At 42.0% G+C, this 22754-nt stretch overlaps 1 protein-coding gene across 1 annotated transcript in view; it reads left to right on the top strand.

Moving 5' to 3' along the window:
- Positions 1-22754, top strand: part of fat3a (FAT atypical cadherin 3a) — a 94545-nt gene that overhangs the window by 63436 nt on the left and 8355 nt on the right. Inside the window, 16 exon segments of the mRNA XM_084019322.1 lie at positions 454-650; positions 734-887; positions 1605-1838; positions 2013-2405; positions 2915-3129; positions 3956-4093; positions 18474-18617; positions 18892-19089; positions 19467-20268; positions 21109-21243; positions 21335-21489; positions 21570-21609; positions 21612-21751; positions 21753-21809; positions 22576-22584; positions 22586-22752. Coding sequence (XP_083875448.1) covers positions 454-650; positions 734-887; positions 1605-1838; positions 2013-2405; positions 2915-3129; positions 3956-4093; positions 18474-18617; positions 18892-19089; positions 19467-20268; positions 21109-21243; positions 21335-21489; positions 21570-21609; positions 21612-21751; positions 21753-21809; positions 22576-22584; positions 22586-22752 — 3178 coding nt within the window.

Raw genomic sequence — 22754 nt, 5'->3', positions numbered from 1 at the left:
AACTTCATCTGGATTTGTTATCATTTAGTGTGTTTTTGTTCTGGAACCCTCTCTGTCTCCCTGCTGCAGTACCACTCTCCACCTGAGCTTACTGATGGGCGCTGTTTTATAGAAAATTCTCAATAAATGCTGTTTAATGTGAAATCTGTTTGTAAATATGAAGCTAACTATGAAAGAAATCAAATGAAGTCAAATATAGATCAGATTGCTGTAAAGCATTTGCATTTTCATGAATACCTTTTACATTTTTGATTAGTAGGAAAACAAAGTTTTTGTTCCATGTTCATCTATTATTCCGTTGCTTTTCCTGATGTTTTTGATTTTTGCCGTGGTATCGTTTCAGTGTCGATATCGACATATTCAGGCAGGGTATTGTAGCAAAGTCACAGTTTTGGTATTGGACAACAGTAGTGGTCGAGAGTCACACGACTGGACTCTGTCTTGTGTGTCCAGGTGGGAACCATCGCGGTGTCTTCGCTCTCGGTCTGGTTCAGGGCGAATGGAAGATGTATGTGAAGTGGCCTCTGGACCGGGAGGAACGCAACGTCTACATCATCAACGTCACCGCTAGCGACGGACTCTTTGTTTCCCAGGCAATGGTGGAGGTGACGGTGATGGACACCAATGACAACAGTCCCATGTGTGACCAGGTGAGGAATGAAACAGCCTCTTTTAATGACAGGTTTAACTATGGCGATGGCTAAGGAGGCGTTTCCCTGCTGTGCGTCTGCAGGCGGTGTACTCGGCCTCCGTCCCCGAGGACCTCCCCGTCAGCAGCGTGCTGCTGGCCGTTGGGGCCACGGATGCAGATGTGGGCGTCAGCGCCTGGATCCAGTACTCCTTACATGGTCCTGGATCCCAGGACTTCAGCATGGACCCTGACACCGGTATGGATGCAGTTTGGCTTTGAAAACATTTCTAATGGAACATCATCTGTTTTTCACTGAGTTTGCATGAATGACAACTGGAACAGAACCAGTCTGGAGGGACAGGATGTGAACTGGGAATGCCATTGTAGCACCGCCAGCCTTCATCTTCTGGTGTTTCACACACTGTGTCATGGCCTTTCTAAAGTTTCCAGTGACGCAAGTTCCAAGTTTCAGACAAGGCCGTTGGTCTAGTGAGCTGGTCTGGATTCATACGCACTTCTAACAACTGTACTGAAAAGATAGAGTTGCTTTATTTCCAAGGTGATAAATGAGGTTTGCAATGATCCAAAATTCAACAGGTTTCCAACTGTTTCCAAAATGATATGTCACGAAAAAAGGAGCACAGTAGCGTAAGTGGTCGAAAAAGTATGTGCGACCGACACTAGACCTGACATCTTTCTACCGGTGACAGACCAACTAAAAGGTGACCAATCCAAACTAATTACAGCCAATCTGCATAATTAAAACCCAAATTACCCAATTACCAAATATCCGTGCAAAACAGAAAATGAAAGAAATGTGCATAAATAACTAAAATACCAGATAACATAAAACTAAACATTCTAGGATAAAAACAATACTTTCTAAGACACGACTAAAATAATTTTTATTTATTTATACAAAACTGAAGTTTGGAGCAAAATGGCTGCAACACACTGTTTCTGCCCCGTCCAGGTGAGCTCAAGTCATTGATGATCCTGGATCACGAGACAACACCTTACTACCAGCTTGTTGCCCAGGCAACTGACGGTGGTGGACGATGGTGTCGAGCCGACGTGCAGCTGTCGGTAACCGACGTGAACGACAACCCGCCCACATTCACGCTGTCACACTACACGGCCAGCGTCTACGAAGACACGGCTACCAAGGCCCTGCTGACCCGCATCCAGGCCATCGACCCCGATGAAGGTGATGAGTACTAGTATGAATATCCCTGCTAGTATTACTGCTCAGATTACTGCGCGTATTATCACCACTACTACTGTGATCACGGCATTAAATGATCCAGCAGGACTTTGTTTGCTGTTTATTAGCCCTTTAAGGGTCTCATGTGGACCTGACTCTCCTCTTGTGGTTTTGCAGCAGGTCTGGGCCGGATGGTGGTCTACTCCCTGGCTGACTCTGCGGGAGGTTCCTTCTCTATCGATAAGTCCTCAGGCATCGTAATCCTGGAACGCATTCTGGACCGGGAGGTCCAGCCGGCGTACCAGATAACAGTCCACGCGTCTGACCAGGGTTCCCCGCTGCCCCTCTCCTCATTGGTCAATGTCACCATCACTGTGCTGGACATAAATGACAACCCGCCTGTGTTTGAGCGCCGCGACCAGCTGGCGACGGTGCCGGAGGATGTGGGAGTGGGCACTGAGGTCCTGAGGGTTTATGCTGCCAGCAAGGACATCGGGACCAACGCCGAGATCTCCTACAGCATCCGATCAGGCAACGAGCACGGGAAGTTCCACATCAATCCGCTGACCGGTGAGTGTCCTGGCCACTCCCCCTGGTCATGCCCCTAGCCACACCCCCTCCCCATCCCTCAGCTGTTCCTTCAACCGCGACCCCCTTCACTTCGTACACTTTCTCACATGAGAGAGTCATAGCGAGAAATCTCAGAGATCGTCTGATGTTTTAGTCACATTCTCTGTAGCGTCCTCCGACCGTTTATTACGTCTACGTAGCGGCGAGGCTTTAGCATTACACTTAATTCAATGAAATGTGTGATGTAAAGTGCCAAGTGCAGTTCCCATCAAGCTGCGATATTATCACGATACGATATTAACATGATACAATATCACCATACGATATCATCACGATACGATACTATCACGATACAGTATTATCACGATACAATATTTTCACGATATAATCGCAATACAATATCATCACGATATGATATTATCACGATATTAGCGCAATACAATATTTTCAGACAATGGATGCTCCTTTGATTTAAATTCTATTCATATTCCCTCTCCTCACCTGCTCAGGTGCCATTTTAGTGTCCCGGCCTCTGGACTATGAGACCTGCAGGGACTACTTCCTGACAGTGGAGGCTCGTGATGGCGGCACGCCGCCGCTGAGCGCCATCACCACCGTCAACATTAACCTGACGGATGTCAACGACAACGCTCCTATGTTTGGCCATGATCTCTACACTTCAGTGGTGTCAGAAGATGCTACCACCGGAGAGTCTGTAGTCCAGGTAGGTTCCAGGGTCCAGGATCAGGGGGGATTTCCTGCTTTAAGTTTTTATTTGGTGGTGGTGATGATGTAGGTGGAGCCAACATTTACCCATCCAATCACTCATTTACAGATCTATGAAAATGCAGCAATATGCTGTTATCATTGTTTATTCGTGTAAAGTTAACGTTGGTTTTGTTGAGTAAAGAAAAGAAAGAAAAGAAATCACACTGAGACAACAAACAAACTGGAGTCGGTCAGCAGGAACCTAGTAGATCACTGGTGGATTACTGGTGGATCACTGGTGGGTTACTGGTAGATCACTGGTAGATCTCTGGTGGATCACTGGTTCATCACTGGTAGATCACTGGTGGGTTAATGGTAGATCACTGGTGGATCACTGGTAGATCACTGGCGGATCACTGGTGGATTACTGGTGGATCACTGGTAGATCACTGTTGGATCACTGGTAGATCACTGGTGGATTGCTGGTGGATCCCTGGTAGATCATTGGTGGATCACTGGTGGGTAACTGGTAGATCACGGGTGGATTACTGGTGGATCACTGGTAGATCACTGCTGGGTTACTGGCGGATTACTGGTAGATCACTGGTGGATCACTGGTAGATCACTGGCGGATCACTGGTACATCACTGGTGGATTACTGGTGGATCACTGGTAGATCACTGTTGGATCACTGGTAGATCACTGGTGGATTGCTGGTGGATCACTGGTTTCATGGGCTGCTGCTCCCCTTTACATGTTATTAAGCTTGTTATCAACACATATTAAAGTTTCACATCTGTGTGTGTGTGTGTGTGTGTGTGTGTGTGTGTGTGTGTGTTTAGCTGCTAGCCGAGGACGTTGACAGTCAGCTGAATGGAGCGATCCTCTACTCCATCATCAGTGGAGACAAAGACAACCAGTTCTTCATCGACCCCCTTAGAGGGGTCATCAAGGTCAACAAGCCACTGGACCGTGAGACGGTGAGGACACACACATGCACACACGCACACGCACACACACACACACACACACACACACACACACACACACACACACACACACACACACACACACACACACACACACACCTCTATTAAGAGGTTTTCTACCTGAATCTTTGACACATTCAATATTTGACTGCCGTTCTATTAGAAACATCTTACATGCAGAGAGATATTGTTATAATAGTTCCAACCTGAAGGAGATTCTTCTGTTGAGCTGGAACGAGAAACCTTCTGAAGGTCTTATGGATGATGGACATTGGACATGATGACGTATGTGAGCTGACCGTCTGTAGGAGTGAAGAGCTGCAGGGGATCCTCTTCCTCCTGCTGTCAGACGGATTTCTGACCAGATGGCGACTCTAATCACAGTTGAACAGGAAACACAGCTGTGAAGAAGAGCTATTTAGTCTGAAGCCGCAGTGAAGATGGGAGGCCTCCTCTTCTTCTCCTCCTCCTCCTCATCTCCTCCTCTTCTTTCTTCCTCATCTCCTCCTCCTCTCCTTGTTTCCTCATCTCCTCCTCCTCTTCTTTCTTCCTCGTCTCCTCCTCCTCCTCTTCTTCACCTCCTCTGCAGAGCTTGAAGACTTCCAAGCGTCAGTGTGCCGATCATAAAGTATTGAGGAGGTGATGATCGTCTTAAAGTGTGTGGGATCAAAGGGTTGGCTGATGAAAGTGTGTTTGTGGTGATCACACAGCCGAGGAAGAGTGTGTGTGTTTCCTCCTCATTTACATAGCGGCTCCTCTGTTGTCTTATAAGCAGGTCACACTTGTTTACGACAAGTCGGAGTTCTTCATCTGCAGAATCATGTTTTGTTTCTGCTGCATTTCTGCTGCTTCTTGTTCTATGGAGAATCATAATCATGTTCTATGGAGAATCAGAATCATGTTCTATCTATGGAGAATCAGAATTATGTTCTATCTATGGAGAATCAGAATCATGTTCTATCTATGGAGAATCAGGATCATGTTCTATCTATGGAGAATCAGGATCATGTTCTATCTATGGAGAATCAGAATCATGTTCTATCTATGGAGAATCAGGATCATGTTCTATGAAGAATCAGAATCATGTTCTATGGAGAACCAGAATCATGTTCTATGGAGAATCAGAATCATGTTCTATCTATGGAGAATCAGAATCATGTTCTATCTATGGAGAATCAGAATCATGTTCTATGGAGAACCAGAATCATGTTCTATGGAGAATCAAAATCATGTTCCATAGAGAACCAGAATCATGTTTCATGGAGAATCAGAATCATGTTCTATGGAGAATCAGAATCATGTTCTATCTATGGAGAATCAGAATCGTGTTCTATGGAGAATCAGAATCATGTTCTATCTATGGAGAATCAGAATCATGTTCTATGGAGAACCAGAATCATGTTCTATGGAGAATCAAAATCATGTTCCATAGAGAACCAGAATCATGTTTCATGGAGAATCAGAATCATGTTCTATGGAGAATCAGAATCATGTTCTATCTATGGAGAATCAGAATCGTGTTCTATGGAGAATCAGAATCATGTTCTATCTATGGAGAATCAGAATCATGTTCTATCTATGGAGAATCAGAATCATACTCTGGAGAATCAGAATCATGTTCTATCTATGGAGAATCAAAATCATGTTCTATCTATGGAGAATCAGAATATGTTCTATCTATGGAGAATCAGAATCGTGTTCTATCTATGGAGAATCAGAATCATGTTCTATCTATGGAGAATCAGAATCATGTTCTATCTATGGAGAACCAGAATCATGTTCCATGGAGAACCAGAATCATGTTCTACGGAGAATCAAAATCATGTTCCATGGAGAACCAGAATCATGTTCTATGGAGAATCAGAATCATGTTCCATGGAGAACCAGAATCATGTTCTATGGAGAACCAGAATCATGTTCTATGGAGAATCAGAATCATGTTCCATGGAGAACCAGAATCATGTTTCATGGAGAACCAGAATCATGTTCTATGGAGAACCAGAATCATGTCTATGGAGAATCAGAATCATGTTCTATCTATGGAGAATCAGAATCATGTTCTATCTATGGAGAATCAGAATCATGTTCTATCTATGGAGAATCAGGATCATGTTCTATGGAGAATCAGAATCATGTTCTATGGAGAACCAGAATCATGTTCTATGGAGAATCAGAATCATGTTCTATCTATGGAGAATCCAAATCATGTTCCTTAGAGAACCAGAATCATGTTTCATGGAGAATCAGAATCATGTTCTATGGAGAATCAGAATCACGTTCTATCTATGGAGAATCAGAATCATGTTCTATGGAGAATCAGAATCACGTTCTATCTATGGAGAATCAGAATCGTGTTCTATGGCGAATCAGAATCATGTTCTATGGAGAATCAGAATCATGTTCTATGGAGAATCAGAATCATGTTCTATGGAGAACCAGAATCATGTTCTATGGAGAATCAGAATCATGTTCTATCTATGGAGAATCCAAATCATGTTCCTTAGAGAACCAGAATCATGTTTCATGGAGAATCAGAATCATGTTCTATGGAGAATCAGAATCACGTTCTATCTATGGAGAATCAGAATCGTGTTCTATGGCGAATCAGAATCATGTTCAATGGAGAATCAGAATCATGTTCTATCTATGGAGAATCAGAATCATATTCTATGGAGAATCAGAATCATGTTCTATCTATGGAGAATCAGAATCATGTTCTATCTATGGAGAATCAGAATCATGTTCTATCTATGGAGAATCAAAATCATGTTCCATGGAGAACCAGAATCATGTTCTATGGAGAATCAGAATCATGTTCCATGGAGAACCAGAATCATGTTCTATGGAGAACCAGAATCATGTTCTATGGAGAATCAAAATCATGTTCCATGGAGAACCAGAATCATGTTCTATGGAGAACCAGAATCATGTTCTATGGAGAATCAGAATCATGTTCCATGGAGAACCAGAATCATGTTTCATGGAGAACCAGAATCATGTTCTATGGAGAACCAGAATCATGTTTCATGGAGAACCAGAATCATGTTCTATGGAGAACCAGAATCATGTTCTATGGCGAATCAGAATCATGTTCTATCTATGAAGAACCAGAATCATGTTTCATGGAGAACCAGAATCATGTTCTATGGAGAACCAGAATCATGTTCTATGGCGAATCACAATCATGTTCTATCTATGAAGAATCAGAATCATGTTTTATCTATGGAGAATCAGAATCATGTTCTATGGAGAATCAGAATCATGTTCTATCTATGGAGAATCAGAATCATGTTCTATGGAGAATCAGAATCATGTTCTATCTATGGAGAATCAGAATCATGTTCTATGGAGAATCAAAATCATGTTCCATAGAGAACCAAAATCATGTTTCATGGAGAATCAGAATCATGTTCTACGGAGAATCAGAATCATGTTCTATCTATGGAGAATCAGAATCATGTTCCATGGAGAACCAGAATCATGTTCTATGGAGAACCAGAATCATGTTCTATGGAGAATCAGAATCATGTTCCATGGAGAACCAGAATCATGTTCTATCTATGAAGAATCAGAATCATGTTCCATGGAGAACCAGAATCATGTTCTATCTATGGAGAATCAGAATCGTGTTCTATGGAGAATCAGAATCATGTTCTATCTATGGAGAATCAGAATCATGTTCTATCTATGGAGAATCAGAATCATACTCTGGAGAATCAGAATCATGTTCTATCTATGGAGAATCAAAATCATGTTCTATCTATGGAGAATCAGAATATGTTCTATCTATGGAGAATCAGAATCGTGTTCTATCTATGGAGAATCAGAATCATGTTCTATCTATGGAGAATCAGAATCATGTTCTATCTATGGAGAATCAGAATCATGTTCTATCTATGGAGAATCAGAATCATACTCTGGAGAATCAGAATCATGTTCTATCTATGGAGAATCAAAATCATGTTCTATCTATGGAGAATCAGAATATGTTCTATCTATGGAGAATCAGAATCGTGTTCTATCTATGGAGAATCAGAATCATGTTCTATCTATGGAGAATCAGAATCATGTTCTATCTATGGAGAACCAGAATCATGTTCCATGGAGAACCAGAATCATGTTCTACGGAGAATCAAAATCATGTTCCATGGAGAACCAGAATCATGTTCTATGGAGAATCAGAATCATGTTCCATGGAGAACCAGAATCATGTTCTATGGAGAACCAGAATCATGTTCTATGGAGAATCAGAATCATGTTCCATGGAGAACCAGAATCATGTTTCATGGAGAACCAGAATCATGTTCTATGGAGAACCAGAATCATGTCTATGGAGAATCAGAATCATGTTCTATCTATGGAGAATCAGAATCATGTTCTATCTATGGAGAATCAGAATCATGTTCTATCTATGGAGAATCAGGATCATGTTCTATGGAGAATCAGAATCATGTTCTATGGAGAACCAGAATCATGTTCTATGGAGAATCAGAATCATGTTCCATGGAGAACCAGAATCATGTTTCATGGAGAACCAGAATCATGTTCTATGGAGAACCAGAATCATGTCTATGGAGAATCAGAATCATGTTCTATCTATGGAGAATCAGAATCATGTTCTATCTATGGAGAATCAGAATCATGTTCTATCTATGGAGAATCAGGATCATGTTCTATGGAGAATCAGAATCATGTTCTATGGAGAACCAGAATCATGTTCTATGGAGAATCAGAATCATGTTCTATCTATGGAGAATCCAAATCATGTTCCTTAGAGAACCAGAATCATGTTTCATGGAGAATCAGAATCATGTTCTATGGAGAATCAGAATCACGTTCTATCTATGGAGAATCAGAATCATGTTCTATGGAGAATCAGAATCACGTTCTATCTATGGAGAATCAGAATCGTGTTCTATGGCGAATCAGAATCATGTTCTATGGAGAATCAGAATCATGTTCTATGGAGAATCAGAATCATGTTCTATGGAGAACCAGAATCATGTTCTATGGAGAATCAGAATCATGTTCTATCTATGGAGAATCCAAATCATGTTCCTTAGAGAACCAGAATCATGTTTCATGGAGAATCAGAATCATGTTCTATGGAGAATCAGAATCACGTTCTATCTATGGAGAATCAGAATCGTGTTCTATGGCGAATCAGAATCATGTTCAATGGAGAATCAGAATCATGTTCTATCTATGGAGAATCAGAATCATATTCTATGGAGAATCAGAATCATGTTCTATCTATGGAGAATCAGAATCATGTTCTATCTATGGAGAATCAGAATCATGTTCTATCTATGGAGAATCAAAATCATGTTCCATGGAGAACCAGAATCATGTTCTATGGAGAATCAGAATCATGTTCCATGGAGAACCAGAATCATGTTCTATGGAGAACCAGAATCATGTTCTATGGAGAATCAAAATCATGTTCCATGGAGAACCAGAATCATGTTCTATGGAGAACCAGAATCATGTTCTATGGAGAATCAGAATCATGTTCCATGGAGAACCAGAATCATGTTTCATGGAGAACCAGAATCATGTTCTATGGAGAACCAGAATCATGTTTCATGGAGAACCAGAATCATGTTCTATGGAGAACCAGAATCATGTTCTATGGCGAATCAGAATCATGTTCTATCTATGAAGAACCAGAATCATGTTTCATGGAGAACCAGAATCATGTTCTATGGAGAACCAGAATCATGTTCTATGGCGAATCACAATCATGTTCTATCTATGAAGAATCAGAATCATGTTTTATCTATGGAGAATCAGAATCATGTTCTATGGAGAATCAGAATCATGTTCTATCTATGGAGAATCAGAATCATGTTCTATGGAGAATCAGAATCATGTTCTATCTATGGAGAATCAGAATCATGTTCTATGGAGAATCAAAATCATGTTCCATAGAGAACCAAAATCATGTTTCATGGAGAATCAGAATCATGTTCTACGGAGAATCAGAATCATGTTCTATCTATGGAGAATCAGAATCATGTTCCATGGAGAACCAGAATCATGTTCTATGGAGAACCAGAATCATGTTCTATGGAGAATCAGAATCATGTTCCATGGAGAACCAGAATCATGTTCTATCTATGAAGAATCAGAATCATGTTCCATGGAGAACCAGAATCATGTTCTATCTATGGAGAATCAGAATCGTGTTCTATGGAGAATCAGAATCATGTTCTATCTATGGAGAATCAGAATCATGTTCTATCTATGGAGAATCAGAATCATACTCTGGAGAATCAGAATCATGTTCTATCTATGGAGAATCAAAATCATGTTCTATCTATGGAGAATCAGAATATGTTCTATCTATGGAGAATCAGAATCGTGTTCTATCTATGGAGAATCAGAATCATGTTCTATCTATGGAGAATCAGAATCATGTTCTATCTATGGAGAATCAGAATCATGTTCTATCTATGGAGAATCAGAATCATACTCTGGAGAATCAGAATCATGTTCTATCTATGGAGAATCAAAATCATGTTCTATCTATGGAGAATCAGAATATGTTCTATCTATGGAGAATCAGAATCGTGTTCTATCTATGGAGAATCAGAATCATGTTCTATCTATGGAGAATCAGAATCATGTTCTATCTATGGAGAACCAGAATCATGTTCCATGGAGAACCAGAATCATGTTCTACGGAGAATCAAAATCATGTTCCATGGAGAACCAGAATCATGTTCTATGGAGAATCAGAATCATGTTCCATGGAGAACCAGAATCATGTTCTATGGAGAACCAGAATCATGTTCTATGGAGAATCAGAATCATGTTCCATGGAGAACCAGAATCATGTTTCATGGAGAACCAGAATCATGTTCTATGGAGAACCAGAATCATGTCTATGGAGAATCAGAATCATGTTCTATCTATGGAGAATCAGAATCATGTTCTATCTATGGAGAATCAGAATCATGTTCTATCTATGGAGAATCAGGATCATGTTCTATGGAGAATCAGAATCATGTTCTATGGAGAACCAGAATCATGTTCTATGGAGAATCAGAATCATGTTCTATCTATGGAGAATCCAAATCATGTTCCTTAGAGAACCAGAATCATGTTTCATGGAGAATCAGAATCATGTTCTATGGAGAATCAGAATCACGTTCTATCTATGGAGAATCAGAATCATGTTCTATGGAGAATCAGAATCACGTTCTATCTATGGAGAATCAGAATCGTGTTCTATGGCGAATCAGAATCATGTTCTATGGAGAATCAGAATCATGTTCTATGGAGAATCAGAATCATGTTCTATGGAGAACCAGAATCATGTTCTATGGAGAATCAGAATCATGTTCTATCTATGGAGAATCCAAATCATGTTCCTTAGAGAACCAGAATCATGTTTCATGGAGAATCAGAATCATGTTCTATGGAGAATCAGAATCACGTTCTATCTATGGAGAATCAGAATCGTGTTCTATGGCGAATCAGAATCATGTTCAATGGAGAATCAGAATCATGTTCTATCTATGGAGAATCAGAATCATGTTCTATCTATGGAGAATCAGGATCATGTTCTATGGAGAATCAGAATCATGTTCTATCTATGGAGAATCAGAATCATGTTCTATCTATGGAGAATCAGAATCATGTTCTATCTATGGAGAATCAGAATCATGTTCTATCTATGGAGAATCAGAATCATGTTCTATCTATGGAGAATCAGGATCATGTTCTATGGAGAATCAGAATCATGTTCTATGGAGAACCAGAATCATGTTCTATGGAGAATCAGAATCATGTTCTATCTATGGAGAATCCAAATCATGTTCCTTAGAGAACCAGAATCATGTTTCATGGAGAATCAGAATCATGTTCTATGGAGAATCAGAATCACGTTCTATCTATGGAGAATCAGAATCATGTTCTATGGAGAATCAGAATCACGTTCTATCTATGGAGAATCAGAATCGTGTTCTATGGCGAATCAGAATCATGTTCTATGGAGAATCAGAATCATGTTCTATGGAGAATCAGAATCATGTTCTATGGAGAACCAGAATCATGTTCTATGGAGAATCAGAATCATGTTCTATCTATGGAGAATCCAAATCATGTTCCTTAGAGAACCAGAATCATGTTTCATGGAGAATCAGAATCATGTTCTATGGAGAATCAGAATCACGTTCTATCTATGGAGAATCAGAATCGTGTTCTATGGCGAATCAGAATCATGTTCAATGGAGAATCAGAATCATGTTCTATCTATGGAGAATCAGAATCATATTCTATGGAGAATCAGAATCATGTTCTATCTATGGAGAATCAGAATCATGTTCTATCTATGGAGAATCAGAATCATGTTCTATCTATGGAGAATCAAAATCATGTTCCATGGAGAACCAGAATCATGTTCTATGGAGAATCAGAATCATGTTCCATGGAGAACCAGAATCATGTTCTATGGAGAACCAGAATCATGTTCTATGGAGAATCAAAATCATGTTCCATGGAGAACCAGAATCATGTTCTATGGAGAACCAGAATCATGTTCTATGGAGAATCAGAATCATGTTCCATAGAGAACCAAAATCATGTTTCATGGAGAATCAGAAACATGTTCTATGGAAAATCAGAATCATGTTCTATCTATGGAGAATCAGAATCATGTTCCATGGAGAACCAGAATCATGTTCTATGGAGAACCAGAATCATGTTCTATGGAGAATCAGAATCATGTTACATGGAGAACCAGAATCATGTTTCATGGAGAACCAGAATCATGTTCTATGGAGAACCAGAATCATGTTTCATGGAGAACCAGAATCATGTTCTATGGAGAACCAGAATCATGTCTATGGAGAATCAGAATCATGTTCTATGGAGAATCAGAATCATGTTCTATCTATGAAGAATCAGAATCATGTTCTATGGAGAATCAGAATCATGTTCTATCTATGGAGAATCAGAATCATGTTCTATGGAGAATCAGAATCATGTTCTATCTATGGAGAATCAGAATCATGTTCTATGGATAATCAAAATCATGTTCCATAGAGAACCAAAATCATGTTTCATGGAGAATCAGAATCATGTTCTATGGAGAATCAGAATCATGTTCTATCTATGGAGAATCAGAATCATGTTCCATGGAGAACCAGAATCATGTTCAATGGAGAACCAGAATCATGTTCTATGGAGAACCAGAATCATGTTCTATGGAGAACCAGAATCATGTTCTATGGAGAATCAGAATCATGTTACATGGAGAACCAGAATCATGTTTCATGGAGAACCAGAATCATGTTCTATGGAGAACCAGAATCATGTCTATGGAGAATCAGAATCATGTTCTATGGAGAACCAGAATCATGTTCTATGGCGAATCAGAATCATGTTCTATCTATGGAGAATCAGAATCATGTTCTATCTATGGAGAATCAGAATCATGTTCTACGGAGAATCAGAATCATGTTCTATCTATGGAGAATCAGAATCATGTTCTATGGAGAATCAGAATCATGTTCTATCTATGGAGAATCAAAATCATGTTCCATAGAGAACCAAAATCATGTTTCATGGAGAATCAGAATAATGTTCTATGGAGAATCAGAATCATGTTCTATCTATGGAGAATCAGAATCATGTTCTATGGAGAATCAGAATCATGTTCTATGGAGAATCAGAATCATGTTCTATCTATGGAGAATCAGAATCATGTTCTATCTATGGAGAATCAGAATCATGTTCTATGGAGAATCAGAATCATGTTCTATGGAGAATCAGAATCATGTTACATGGAGAACCAGATTCATGTTTCATGGAGAACCAGAATCATGTTCTATGGAGAACCAGAATCATGTCTATGGAGAATCAGAATCATGTTCTATGGAGAACCAGAATCATGTTCTATGGCGAATCAGAATCATGTTCTATCTATGGAGAATCAGAATCATGTTCTATCTATGGAGAATCAGAATCATGTTCTACGGAGAATCAGAATCATGTTCTATCTATGGAGAATCAGAATCATGTTCTATGGAGAATCAGAATCATGTTCTATCTATGGAGAATCAAAATCATGTTCCATAGAGAACCAAAATCATGTTTCATGGAGAATCAGAATAATGTTCTATGGAGAATCAGAATCATGTTCTATCTATGGAGAATCAGAATCATGTTCTATGGAGAATCAGAATCATGTTCTATCTATGGAGAATCAGAATCATGTTCCATGGAGAATCAGAATCATGTTCTATCTATGGAGAATCAGAATCATGTTCTATCTATGGAGAATCAGAATCGTGTTCTATGGAGAATCAGAATCATGTTCTATGGAGAATCAGAATCATGTTCTATGGAAAATCAGAATCATGTTCTATTTATGGAGAATCAGAATCATGTTCTATCTATGGAGAATCAGAATCATGTTCCATGGAGAATCAGAATCATGTTCTATGGAGAACCAGAATCATGTTCTATCTATGGAGAATCAGAATCATTTTCTATGGATAATCAAAATCATGTTCCATAGAGAACCAAAATCATGTTTCATGGAGAATCAGAATCATGTTCTATGGAAAATCAGAACCATGTTCTATCTATGGAGAATCAGAATCATTTTCCATGGAGAACCAGAATCATGTTCTATGGATAACCAGAATCATGTTCTATGGAGAACCAGAATCATGTTCTATGGAGAATCAGAATCATGTTCTATGGAGAACCAGAATCATGTTCTATGGCGAATCAGAATCATTTTCTATCTATGGAGAATCAGAATCATGTTCTATCTATGGAGAATCAGAATCATGTTCTACGGAGAATCAGAATCATGTTCTATCTATGGAGAATCAGAATCATGTTCTATGGAGAATCAGAATCATGTTCTATCTATGAAGAATCAGAATCATGTTCTATAGAGAATCAGAATCATGTTCTATCTATGGAGAATCAGAATCATGTTCTATGGAGAATCAGAATCATGTTCTATCTATGGAGAATCAGAATCATGTTCCATGGAGAACCAGAATCATGTTCTATGGAGAACCAGAATCATGTTCTATGGAGAACCAGAATCATGTTCTATGGAGAATCAGAATCATGTTACATGGAGAACCAGAATCATGTTTCATGGAGAACCAGAATCATGTTCTATGGAGAATCAGAATCATGTTCTATGGAGAACCAGAATCATGTTCTATGGCGAATCAGAATCATGTTCTATCTATGGAGAATCAGAATCATGTTCTATCTATGGAGAATCAGAATCATGTTCTACGGAGAATCAGAATCATGTTCTATCTATGGAGAATCAGAATCATGTTCTATGGAGAATCAGAATCATGTTCTATCTATGGAGAATCAGAATCATGTTCTATGGAGAATCAGAATCATGTTCTATCTATGGAGAATCAGAATCATGTTCCATGGAGAACCAGAATCATGTTCTATGGAGAATCAGAATCATGTTCTATGGAGAACCAGAATCATGTTCTATGGAGAATCAGAATCATGTTCCATGGAGAACCAGAATTATGTTTCATGGAGAACCAGAATCATGTTCTATGGATAACCAGAATCATGTTCTATGGAGAACCAGAATCATGTTCTATGGAGAATCAGAATCATGTTCTATGGAGAACCAGAATCATGTTCTATGGCGAATCAGAATCATTTTCTATCTATGGAGAATCAGAATCATGTTCTATCTATGGAGAATCAGAATCATGTTCTACGGAGAATCAGAATCATGTTCTATCTATGGAGAATCAGAATCATGTTCTATGGAGAATCAGAATCATGTTCTATCTATGAAGAATCAGAATCATGTTCTATAGAGAATCAGAATCATGTTCTATCTATGGAGAATCAGAATCATGTTCTATGGAGAATCAGAATCATGTTCTATCTATGGAGAATCAGAATCATGTTCCATGGAGAACCAGAATCATGTTCTATGGAGAACCAGAATCATGTTCTATGGAGAACCAGAATCATGTTCTATGGAGAATCAGAATCATGTTACATGGAGAACCAGAATCATGTTTCATGGAGAACCAGAATCATGTTCTATGGAGAATCAGAATCATGTTCTATGGAGAACCAGAATCATGTTCTATGGCGAATCAGAATCATGTTCTATCTATGGAGAATCAGAATCATGTTCTATCTATGGAGAATCAGAATCATGTTCTACGGAGAATCAGAATCATGTTCTATCTATGGAGGATCAGAATCATGTTCTATGGAGAATCAGAATCATGTTCTATCTATGGAGAATCAGAATCATGTTCTATGGAGAATCAGAATCATGTTCTATCTATGGAGAATCAGAATCATGTTCCATGGAGAACCAGAATCATGTTCTATGGAGAATCAGAATCATGTTCTATGGAGAATCAGAATCATGTTCTATGGAGAACCAGAATCATGTTCTATGGAGAATCAGAATCATGTTCCATGGAGAACCAGAATTATGTTTCATGGAGAACCAGAATCATGTTCTATGGAGAACCAGAATCATGTTCTATGGAGAATCAGAATCATGTTCTATGGAGAATCAGAATCATGTTCTATCTATGGAGAATCAGAATCATGTTCCATGGAGAATCAGAATCATGTTCTATCTATGGAGAATCAGAATCGTGTTCTATGGAGAATCAGAATCATGTTCTATGGAGAATCAGAATCATGTTCTATTTATGGAGAATCAGAATCATGTTCTATCTATGGAGAATCAGAATCATGTTCCATGGAGAATCAGAATCATGTTCTATGGAGAACCAGAATCATGTTCTATGGAGAATCAAAATCATGTTCCATGGAGAACCAGAATCATGTTCTATGGAGAATCAGAATCATGTTCCATGGAGAACCAGAATCATGTTCTATGGAGAACCAGAATCATGTTCTATGGAGAATCAGAATCATGTTCCATGGAGAACCAGAATTATGTTTCATGGAGAACCAGAATCATGTTCTATGGAGAACCAGAATCATGTTCTATGGAGAATCAGAATCATGTTCCATGGAGAACCAGAATCATGTCAATGGAGAATCAGAATCATGTTCTATGGAGAACCAGAATCATGTTCTACGGAGAACCAGAATCATGTTCTATCTATGGAGAATAAGAATCATGTTCTATCTATGGAGAACCAGAATTGTGTTCTATGGTTCAACATGTCAGGTTCAACGCTGGTTAACATGTCAGGTTCAACGGGTTAACATGTCAGGTTCAACAGGTTAACATCTCAGGTTCAACGGGTTAACATGTCAGGTTCAACGCTGGTTAACATGTCAGGTTCAACGCTGGTTAACATGTCAGGTTCAACGGGTTAACATGTCAGGTTCAACGCTGGTTAACATGTCAGGTTCAACGGGTTAACATGTCAGGTTCAACGCTGGTTAACATGTCAGGTTCAACGGGTTAACATGTCAGGTTCAACGGGTTAACATGTCAGGTTCAACGCTGGTTAACATGTCAGGTTCAACGGGTTAACATGTCAGGTTCAACGCTGGTTAACATGTCAGGTTCAACGGGTTAACATGTCAGGTTCAACGGGTTAACATGTCAGGTTCAACGCTGGTTTACATGTCAGGTTCAACGCTGGTTTACATGTCATGTTCAACGGGTTAACATGTCAGGTTCAACGGGTTAACATGTCAGGTTCAACGCTGGTTTACATGTCAGGTTCAACGCTGGTTTACATGTCAGGTTCAACGCTGGTTAACATGTCAGGTTCAACGGGTTAACATGTCAGGTTCAACGGGTTAACATGTCAGGTTCAACGCTGGTTTACATGTCAGGTTCAACGCTGGTTTACATGTCAGGTTCAACGGGTTAACATGTCAGGTTCAACGGGTTAACATGTCAGGTTCAACGGGTTAACATGTCAGGTTCAACGCCGGTTTACATGTCAGGTTCAAGGGTTAACATGTCAGGTTCAACGCTGGTTAACATGTCAGGTTCAACGCCGGTTTACATGTCAGGTTCAACGCTGGTCAATGCTGGTTAACGCTGGTTACATACATATAACATAAATAACAATAAATAGGCTGAATATGCAAACTGGCTCCAGCATTCAAGAGAACCCATGCAGGCTCCAATCAGATCTAAAGCTTCTGGTCCATATTTGAGGATTCAGTCAAATCTGAGCTTCACTTTGTCCTCTGCTGCCACCTGTAGGACAAAGTTCACACATTCACCACAAGCAAAGGCTGGAAGAAGTGAAATCCTTTTAAACATGATCAAGGATTATCCTCATATAACAGTCTGCTCATCCAACATATAGTGTGTATATATATATGTGTGTGTATATATAGTATATATATATACACATACTCTGTATTCTACATTTTTTATCTTCTGCAGGTTCCCAGCTACTCGTTGGTCATCAGGGCTCTGGACAGCGGGATCCCCCCGATGTCGTCCACCGTGGTCGTCGCCATCGACGTGTCCGACGTTAATGATAACCCGCCCACCTTCTCGCCAGCCAACCTCACCACTGTCATACAGGTAAACCTCGTAACTCACATCACGTTCACTAGAACTGGACAGTGTTTGTGTGCTCAGCTGCCATTCTGGCATCGTGATACAAAGTGGACATTTCAAATGAATACTGCGGGAATTTATTGAAGTCAACCGATCAGAAAGTGATTTCCTGATGCTCATGATATCTTCACAGGAAGTAACCGGTCAGCTGGTTATATGAGCAGGTGCAAAGACTTCTGTCTTTGTATTTTCATGACACTAAAAACAAAATGACTGTAAAATCATCATATTCCACCAGGAAAACAAGCCGATCGGCACCAGCATCCTGCAGCTGTCCGTCATCGATCAGGACTCCTCCCACAGCGGCCAGCCCTTCGTCTTTCGCATCCTGTCAGGAAACGAGGGCGGGGAGTTCGTGTTGGAGAAGGATGGAACGCTGGTGGCCAATCAGGTGTTCAGGAGAGACCTGGCAACGGAATACGTGATCCTGATTCAGGTAGAGTCCAAATGCAATGGCCGCCGTTAGCAAAAGCATGGCTTGTTGATTCTGGACGGATGGAAGCTCTCGCTTTACAAAATGTTACGTTAGTTATTTTGTACTAATGCTATTTGAGATTTGAGCAGAACCGACAGTGAAACCAGACTCTGTCCTTGTAGTCTAGATGTCAGAGTGGAACCCTCCTCTCCAGAGAGCTGTGGTTAGTTTTAGTGTTCCAAAGGAACCATTAACATCTCGGTTCCTTCAGGCTGGCTCTGGTTGGCCATTGGGTTGTTTCTTCTGTTTTGACTGTTTTCTTTACGCCGATGATAGAGGAGTTTCTCTTGTCCCGTCTCATGTCTCCTGTCCGTCCCCGGTCCTCGCCACGCTCCCAGGTGACGGACTTTGGGAAACCCCGTCTGTCCTCGTCCTCCACGCTGACGGTCCGAGTGATCGAGGAGAGCCTTCACCGGCCGGTGGCATGGCCCCTGGAAGTTCACATCGTCACTATGGAGGACGAGTTTCCCGGCGGTGTGATTGGCCAGCTGCATGCCACTGACGCTGACCCTTATGATGCGCTGACCTTTGGCCACGCCCCCCCAGCCCAGCGCAGTTTGTTTAAGATCAGTCCTCGTGACGGCAAGATCATTGCCCTGGGCGGGTTGGATGCAGGCAGGTACTCCCTCAACGCCAGCGTGAGTGATGGCCGCTTCGCCGTGCCCGTGCCCGTCAGCGTGCACGTGGAGCAGGCAACGCCGGAGATGCTGCGTGAGGCGGTGACGGTGCGCTTTGAGAGTGTGGTGCCACAAGACTTTGTGGCGCTGCACCTGAAGAGCGTGTTGAAGGTTCTGCAGCAGGCGGCTGCGTCGCAGCAGCAGGACACGCTGCACCTGCTTAGCCTGCAGCCAGTGGGCGGCACGCAACAACTGGACATGCTCGTTGCCGTGGAAATGGTAGGGGGCGGTTACTACAAGGCGGCTTACCTGACCCAGAAGCTCAGTGCGTCACGGCGGCAGCTGGAGGAGATCCTCAGAGTGTCTGCGATCCTGGATAAGAACTGCTCGGGGTTGGAGTGTCGCGGGGCGCAGTGCGAGCAGAGCATCGTCCTGGACTCTCACAGCCTGGCAACTTACAGCACGCCGCGGGTCAGCTTCGTCTCGCCACGCTTCCACCGCACCTCGCGCTGTACCTGCACGGGTGAGTCATACATCTCCTCATCACAACGCTGACTTCCTGTCCTCGCATGATACTTTCACTGACTTCCTGTCCATGTGTGATACGTTTACTGACTTCCTGTCTATGTGTTTCACTGACTTCCCGTCTTTGTGTGATGTGTTTACTGACTTCCTGTCCTCGTGTGATATTTTCACTGACTTCCTGTCCTCATGTGATACATTAGGCGCGTTTCCAATCATGCATGCGCATGCATTTGCCTCGCAAAACAAGGCATTCTGGTATCTCCAGGGTACCTCCCTCCGCATGCTTTCTGTGCAGATGATCTCAAATAAGTGCGGACATAAGACACTCCCCTCAACGTTGCCCTAGTTGGTTAGAATTACCACGTGGTATTTCCCACGTGAGAAAATTCCTCAGCCTCCGTCAACAACGGGACTTCAAATGCCTCGGCTCGAATTTGTCAGCGACGAAGAAAGCCAGCGCCACTGGGTAGACCATATTCTTTGTGCAAAGTCCGTGAAGTTTCCCCTGGCGCGATAGTTTTTGTTATGTATATAATTATTAATAAAAATGTTTTTTAAAAAAGTCCATGATGTGCACCTGTGTCCGACTTGACGTGGTGGGAACTTGACGTGTTTATGACGAGTTCCGGCGGATCCTCTCAAGTCTCATGCATGCATAGGAGCAAATGCATGCGATCCGAAACGCAGCCATTCACTAACTTCCCGTCCTTGTGTGATACGTTCACTGACTTCCTGTCCTTGTGTGATACGTTTACTGACTTCCTGTCCTTGTGTGATGCGTTCACTGACTTCCTGTCATCGTGTGATGCGTTCACTGACTTCCTGTCATCGTGTTCAGACGCCAGCTGTGCTGTCCTATCAGAACAGTGTGATCACCAGCCGTGTCCAGCAGACATGCAGTGTGTTTCAATTGAGGCCACCAGGGGGCGCTACGCATGCCAGTGTCCACCAGGCAAACTGGGAGAATGTGCAGGTCAGTGAGGAAGACAGGAAACACACTCTCACGCTCTCATGTGTCGGTGTAAATAAACAACAACAACAACAGGAGGACGTTTGTGTTCCAGGTCACTCATCTCTGAGCTTCTCAGGTCAAAGTTACATCAAGTACCGACTTTCTGAACGTCTGCAGACGGACATGAGACTCAGTCTGAGGATCAGAACCCTGCAGAGCAGAGGGATCATCATGTACACACACACGGAGGGCTGCACCATGCTGAAGGTACACACACACACACACACACACACACACATTTAATCAGGATCCTTACAGGAACATTGTCCTGTTGTGTGTGTGTGCAGCTGGAGGAGGGGAAGCTGTGGTTCCAGCTGGCCTGTGGCCTCGCGGCGTTGACGACAGGTCCGACATGTTGGGCATCTCCGGCCGGCGGATCAACGATGGCAGCTGGCACACGGTGGCCTTGGAGCTGAACCGCAACTTCAGCAGCCTGGCGCTGGACGACAGCTACGTGGAGCGCCGCCTGCGGACCGCCGTTCATACCTCCGTTAGCTCCCGACAGGACCGTCTACTTCGGAGCGCTGGTCAGTCCACATCAGTCCACATCAGTCCACGTCAGTCCACGTCAGTCCACATCAGTCCACGTCAGTCCACGTCAGTCCACATCAGTCCACTTCAGTCCACGTCAGTCCACGTCAGTCCACTTCAGTCTACATTAGTCCACATTAGTCCACATTAGTCCACGTTCGTCCACATAAGTCCACATAAGTCCACATCAGTCCACTTCAGTCCACTTCAGTCCACGTCAGTCCACGTCAGTCCACTTCAGTCTACGTCAGTCGACATTAGTCCACATTAGTCCACGTTCGTCCACATAAGTCCACATAAGTCCACGTCAGTCCACTTCAGTCTACATCAGTCGACATTTGTCCACATTAGTCCACATTAGTCCACATTAGTCCACGTTCGTCCACATAAGTCCACATCAGTCCACTTCAGTCCACATCAGTCCACTTCAGTCCACGTCAGTCCACTTCAGTCTACGTCAGTCGACATTAGTCCACATTAGTCCACGTTCGTCCACATAAGTCCACATCAGTCCACTTCAGTCCACGTCAGTCCACTTCAGTCTACGTCAGTCGACATTAGTCCACTTCAGTCCACATTAGTCCACATTCGACCACATTAGTCCACATTAGTCCACGTTCGTCCACATAAGTCCAGGTCTGAGAAGTCTTTAAAGAAACAGATCCAGGATCAGAAACAGATCCAGGATCAGAAAGGTGTGAAGGTCCGGCCCGTGAACCTGATCCCGACCCCTGAACCTGATCCCGACCCGTCCCTCCCCAGGTCCAGCCTCCCAAACTCTCGCAGCCTAGTGGACCCCCAGAAGGACCTGCAGGTCCTGCAGGGGTTCCAGGGCTGCCTGGACTCGGTGATGCTGAACGACAACGAGCTGCCGCTGCAGAACAAACGCTCGCGCTTCGCCGAGGTGGTCGGCCTGACGGAGCTGAAGCTCGGCTGCTTCC

The sequence above is a fragment of the Eutrigla gurnardus genome (genome assembly GCF_963514095.1).
Source record: "Eutrigla gurnardus genome assembly, chromosome: 10".
In the NCBI taxonomy this organism is placed as follows: Eukaryota; Metazoa; Chordata; class Actinopteri; order Perciformes; family Triglidae; genus Eutrigla; species Eutrigla gurnardus.
This window is presented reverse-complemented; position numbering and strand designations above follow the sequence as displayed.